Genomic DNA, 6,501 nt, shown 5'->3' with positions numbered 1-6,501 from the left:
TCCTGTATGTTCTGACACATCCCAAAGGAAGGCAGTGAAGTTTGTTTCACAGGTGGAAACTGGTTTGGTTTTTTCCCTAGTAAAAATCTTAAATACTTTTAAACAGTAAGCACCAAAACTGACACTCTCCAGCAGTAACCAGTAGTCTCTGTCCCAAGAAATTCCCAACCTTCACATCTGTGGTAGAGATGTTCTTACAAAAACTCTATCACTAAGTTTTATTTCCTGTCCTTGCAAACTGAAATTACCACTGACCTGCCTCACCCCTTTGATAGGCAATAACATTATGTTCCAAGTTTATAACCCTTTTGGAAAAACTGTGTCACTGAGTCACTCAGTGACTGTTACTGCAAACAAAACCAGCAATTGTGAGAGCTCAAGCTGCAGCATCAGGAACACAGAGCAGCACAGACAACCTGACCCCTTTCCAGAGGAGGGAATAGCTTTCTTTGGCTACTACTACTGACTCAGATCCTTCCTAAAGTGGGGGTGGCGGGAGCCACTGGCTCACCTGTCACAGAACCATCAGGGTTGGAGGAGACCACTAAGATCATCAGTCCAGCCATGAACCTGTCACTGCTGGAACCCTAAACCAGATCCTCCAGTGTCAGGTCCAGATGTCTCTTCAACACTTCCAGGGATGGTGACCACCACCAACCATCCCAGTGCCTGAACACCCTCACAGGGAAAACATTTTTCCTAACATCTAATCTCACCCTCCCCTGTCTCACCTTATGCCCAGAAGAGCAGTTGCTCCATCCAGCTCCTCTGTTTCGGTAGAGTTGGTTTTTCCAGCACAAATCCAGGAAGCTCAGCACACAGCTTTACCTCAGCAGTGTTTCCAAAGGTTTGAGCGTAGCTTCCCTCTCCTCTTTCACAAAGCAGGACAGGAGTAGCTGGTGCAGGTCCTGTTTCAGTGTGGTTACAGTCACTCAGGGACGAGCACAAAGGATCCAGGTTCACTGCAACCTTTTTTACCACCAATGCAGAAATAAAGCCATTTATTTTTGATAAAATTGTCATTAGTGCAATACATCTGAAAAACAGAAGAATGAAATGGAAGTATTTACACATAACTTAAGCAACAAAACCAGATGTGGTCTGAGGTCATTTTAGTATTTTTTAAAGTAAAAATAAGGCAAATAAAAAAACGCTTCAGTGTTCTTTATCCAGACTAATCCAACTTAAAAATCAACGATTGTCTACACATACCGTGAAAAAGTACATGAATTTCCAGACAAGCTCAGACATTTCACAGCAGAAAAAAAACCAAATTCCAGAGTTACAGAACTGTTTGTTCCTTAAGTAACACGTAGATATTTTCAGAAGGCTGAGAGGCTTCCGTTCCTCCGGCCTGAGAGGCTCTCTGTGGACTGCACTTCAGCCAGGCAGGGAGAGCTTTCCTGGTCTCCAGGGAAGCTGTGGAGCGTGCCGAGCACGGAGCCGTTCGCCGCCCGCTCGTCCCTCCGCAGCGACAGCGGCAGGTTGGCCAGGCTGAGGCTCACGTCTTTGAAGGCATGCAACAAAAAGATCCCCACAATAATAGTCAGGAAGCCACTGAAGGTGCCAATGATGTCATCGGGCTCCATGTGCTGCCACTCCTTGAACAGGATGGCGGAACAGGTCAGAACCGACGTCGTGAAGATTACGTAGTAGATGGGAGTCACTATGGAAGTGTTGAAAATATCCAGAGCCCTGTTCAGGTAGTTGATCTGTGTGCTCACACAGACAGTAAGGCTGAGCAGCAGAATCCAGAACAAGGGATGTCTCAGCACTGGTTTTCCTGCAAACAGTTCCTTTATGGCGATGCCCAAACCCTTCACGCAGGAGACCGACAGTGCTCCGATGACAGAGCAGATGGTGATGTACACGAGGATGTTGGTCTGTCCGTGGCGAGGTCCCACCACAAAGATCAGGATCAAAGACACAATCACAACAAGGGTGGCGAAGACAACAAAACCTACAGTGGGGAAAGAGACATCTTGTTGCTTATGGACACCATCAAAAGCATCTAGACCTACTGAGAGAACACTGTGACCAACTCAGCTTAACAGCAAGAGTTCAGAATGTTTCTTGTTACTCCTCCAACATCACAGTTAAAATAGTTTAGAGTGAACTAGCCAAAACAACATGCCTGAGGCTCTTTCTGTTACCTTCACCAGTCTAGTGCAGGACAACCACAGGAGCAGACTGAAACTGCCTCGCGGCGCACTGCGGCGCAGACACCACTGGGCACAGGCCTGACTGGGAGCTGAGGCTTTTTGAGGGGGTACACCCTGGCAGGCAGATTCCCAATAATCAGCTCAGTCCTCAAGAACAGCTTTTGAACCTCTGTTCTGGCTATTTCCTGGTGTTCAAAATGGGAATTGCCTTTACATGTGTAGTATTTTGCAGATGTGCATTGTGAGTCCTCATCTTCCACATCAGCACAGCCACTGGTCTCTAGGATTTTCCTTCTCAGCAGACACCACGACACCTACTTTTGCATTTTAAGGACAGCTCAAAGTTGGCCTTGCAGACCTATAAATTTTGACTGAAGATGTCAGAGTTTTGTTTATCCACCTGTGCTGCTGCATTTGTTGAAAGAGTCAGTGGTTCACACCAAGACACTTTGTCCAAGGCCAGACAAGTTCACTGCAAAGCTCCCATGGAATAATGTCACACAATTGCAATCTCCACACGCAGAACTTCAGAGCAGTAAGGAGCCCCTAACAAAGACATGGCTGGCTGTGTACCTATCAAACCAGCACTTTTCTTACCTGGATCACCTAGTTTGTGGGACATTTCGTTCAAAGTTTCTATTTCCTCCTCTTGCGGAGCATGAATTACCATCACAGTTGATCCCAGTATACTTAGCAAACACCCTATTTTTCCGTGTAAATTCAGTTTTTCATTTAAAAAGAAGGATGACAGAATGGCACTAAGAAGAAGAAAAAAAAATATGCAGCAACAGACATGGAATTAGCAATTTTCATTTGCTCATCAACTTACAGGTTGCTTTGACAGTACAGGTCACTCACATTCACAATGTGCAGCTTAAATACAGTAATATCATTGATCTGCTATCTCAAGGTACTTGCTGTGGACTGAAATACCTGTTAGTATTTGGCATCTCTCCCCAGGACCACACTTTTATGCTGCCTGCTCAAAAATGCTATAACTAAGCACTTGCAAAAACAATTTTAAAGAGAAAAAATCTTGCCTTAGGAAGGAGAGCACTGCTCTCTTGTTACACCATGGTTTTGAAATGCAGAAGGCAATAGCTTTTCAGAGATGGAGGTGGAGATGCATTAAAACTCTTATAGCACAGTCACTACATATTTGGAGAAACTTAAATGTTTATCAGCTCTCTTTATTTATTGTTAAGGACAAACCACATTTATAACAGACACAGTTCCAAATAAATGTTCTACTTCTCTCTCTGAAGTCACACTGCTTTCTGTGAGTGTTTCTTACCTTACAAGAACACTGAGAGCTCCTAAAGGAGTCACTAATGTGGCTGGTGCAAAAGCATAGGCAGCAAAGTTAGCTACTTCTCCAGCTCCCACTGCAGAGGACAAGAATTAAACCAGGAGTTAGGGCTGTCTGACGCAGCAAACCTGTGAATCAGTGCACGAGTCTGTGTAGCCACACACACACATGCAGTAAGGAACAGTGGCCAACTCTGCTGACAGCATTCAGCTAGCAGTACCAGCAGAGCACAGCCCTAACCTTCCCTCCTCCCACTGAATTTGAAAGCCAGGCTGTGGGACTACAACAGCTACTAGAATGAATCCTGGTCAGAAGGTGCTTTATTTCAGTGTCTGTATTGCAGCTCCCCAGCCTGCCAGCTTGGCTTATGACCTCCTGCATGGAGAAATCTGCAATAGCAGGATACAGGGAACACACACAGTAAGCCACAGTACCTGAATCCAGGCAGTGAGAGTTTAGGCAATCAAAAAGTTCAGAAAATACACGTAATCCCAAAATATGCTTCCCTCTAAAGAATCCTATGTGTTTCAGCACTCCTCTGCTAAGACAAAAACCAGAATGCATATGCTAGCAAAGACACACAGGAAGCCAAATGTCTGCCCAGTCCCACTGCAGAAAGAGGCAGTCAAATTAAAGGAAGAACTGGTGTGAGAGAAGTTATACTAAACTCATGGGAGCTACAGCCATCAAATCACCAAGGAGCATTAGCATGCAGTGTAGAGTGCCAACCTCATTCCTTTCTTGTAACCATTGCTGCCATCTGTGCCAGTTATTTAGCAAAATTATATAATGCAGATTGTATTTTTGACACTTGGATGAATATATTTTTGCTACTTACTTGAAAGAAGTCCAGCCCACCACAGCCACTCCTTAAGATATGCATGACCACCTTGACCTAAAATTGAAAGAATGTTTGCTACTCCACTGAAAACAGACAGCAACAACTCATCACTGGTAACACTGCCATGCCATGCAACAATTTTTGCAGCCCATGCTCTCAAAAACATGGGCAGCCTTTGGGTACTCAGGCTTGCCAGGTAGCAGGGTTGAAATAAAAGCACCTGCAATTTCTGCTGTGCACATGCCTCCTACAACCTACTCTGAAAACCAGTTATTTTATTTCTGTTGTATTAGAAATGGCACTGATGACCATACCTGCATTGACCTGAGAAACAGTTCTTTTGACTCACTGTAATGACATGAAAAGCCAAGTTATGTGTTATCTTTCTAAGAGTGCTCCTCTGTGAGGAACTGTGCATGGTCTGCGTGGTTGACTCCGTGTGCAAACATCACACTTGCTCGTTCCAAACCAGGGAGCATGAATTATGTACCTCAAGATCAACCAAAGAAGCAAAGACGACAGGTAATGAATGAAAGAATACTGAGAGTCAACCTTCCCAATCATCTGAGGATGCTGGAACCATCCTATCTAAATCTATACTCTTTCAGTTAAAAACCATTGCCCCTCATCCTGTCACTACAGGAGTGGTAAAAAAAAAAAAAAGATCAGTCTTTCTTGTAAGCTTCCTTTAGGTACAGGAAAGCTGTAAGGTCTTCCCAGAGCCTTCTCCAGACTGAACAGCCTCAACTCTGTCAGCCTGTGATCCCTTTCATGGCCCTGCTGTGGACTTGCTCCAACAGGTCCATGTCTTTCTGTACCAACCAAGGACTGCACACCTGGGAGCAGCACTCCAGGTGGGTCTCACCAGGGCAGAGCAGAGGGGCAGAATCACTTCTCTTGCCCTGCTGCCCACACCTCACTTGATGCAGCCCAGGACAGGATTGGCTTTCTGGGCTGCAAGTGCACATTAGGTCAGTGCCAGCTCTGCACTCACCAGCACCCCCAGGGCCCTGGCAGGGCTGCTCTCAATTGCTCATTGCCTCTGTCAATACCAGGGGCTGTCCCATTCCAGGGCAGGACCCTGTGCTGGCTCTCGCTGAGCCTCATGAGGTTTGCACAGACCCACTCCTCAAGCCCAGCCAGGTCCCTCTGGATGCCATTCCTTCTCTCCAGTGCATCAGATGTCCCACTCAGCTTGGTGTCATCCACACACTCCATCCCACTCTATCACTGATGAAGATATTTAATAGTACTGCTCCCAGGAGGAACCCCTGAGGGACACAACTTGTTACACTCAATTAATACATGTGATTTTCAGTTTTCTAGAACAACCTCCCCACACTCAAACACACTTAACACTCTCCTAAATTCACTCATTCAGGAGCACAGAGGTAGTCGAGATTGCTGCTTCCAAGTTTGATTTGCAAGTACAATTTAGACTTAACTGACATGCAAAGGAATCCTTGGACAAGTGTGCCCAGAGGGTATTACATGCAAATTAAATGACATGTATCACACAGAGTTAGGTGTATCTGACACCAGAGAAAAAACACTCCAGCTCTATGTTTTAGGTTTCATATACATGTAACAAACAAAAAAGAAGTCAAACCAAGATAATTAGTTTACTAATCTTCTGTTAAACAGCAAAACATCAGCAATTTTTACCAGGTTTCTTTATTTACCTGCTCTCATGGAGCCTTTTCTGGCTAACCGGAGGAGACCTTTCTTTTTCAGGATGAAACTTCCTCCAATGAAAATGCTGGAACTCATAGCCAGCACCAGACCAATACAGAAGTCATATCTCCCACGAGTTTGGCTCATCTCGTAAACTACGACAGCCTGTCACATGGATCAACGAGGAGCAGAACTTCTGTGACTCAACACAAAGGATGCAGCTCTGAACCTGAGCAAAACAAACACAGGAGAATCAAACTGGGGGAAATACATACAGGAAACTCCTCAGCAGGTTCCTGTGACTGGTTCTGCTGTGAATGGTTTCTGCTCTGTTTCAAAAGCAATCAGGCAACCTTTGCAGCATGTGTGAGCTTGAGCCATGGCCTGCCAGGTAAAAACTGAAACTCAACAAATGAAAGCTCCTTGAGAAACCTTAAGGCAAGCTTACAAATACATGATTTACTCCTCCTGTCATTGAGTACACAGCTCTGGGTCTGGCACACCATGTAACTGAT

At 45.1% G+C, this 6,501-nt stretch overlaps 1 protein-coding gene across 1 annotated transcript; it reads right to left on the bottom strand.

The window, feature by feature from the left end:
• Positions 1–1,032: 1,032 nt before the first annotated feature.
• On the bottom strand, positions 1,033–6,133 carry NIPA2 (non imprinted in Prader-Willi/Angelman syndrome 2). Its single transcript, XM_009069746.1, has 5 exons — positions 5,995–6,133; positions 4,310–4,366; positions 3,457–3,547; positions 2,760–2,920; positions 1,033–1,960 (listed from the first exon to the last, which is right to left on the bottom strand). Exons 1-5 carry the CDS (start codon positions 6,131–6,133, stop codon positions 1,323–1,325), a joined length of 1,086 nt encoding a protein of 361 aa, XP_009067994.1. The 3' UTR covers positions 1,033–1,322.
• Positions 6,134–6,501: the final 368 nt, after the last annotated feature.

The sequence above is a fragment of the Acanthisitta chloris genome, unplaced genomic scaffold (assembly GCF_000695815.1).
Source record: "Acanthisitta chloris isolate BGI_N310 unplaced genomic scaffold, ASM69581v1 scaffold24162, whole genome shotgun sequence".
NCBI lineage: Eukaryota > Metazoa > Chordata > Aves > Passeriformes > Acanthisittidae > Acanthisitta > Acanthisitta chloris.
This window is presented reverse-complemented; position numbering and strand designations above follow the sequence as displayed.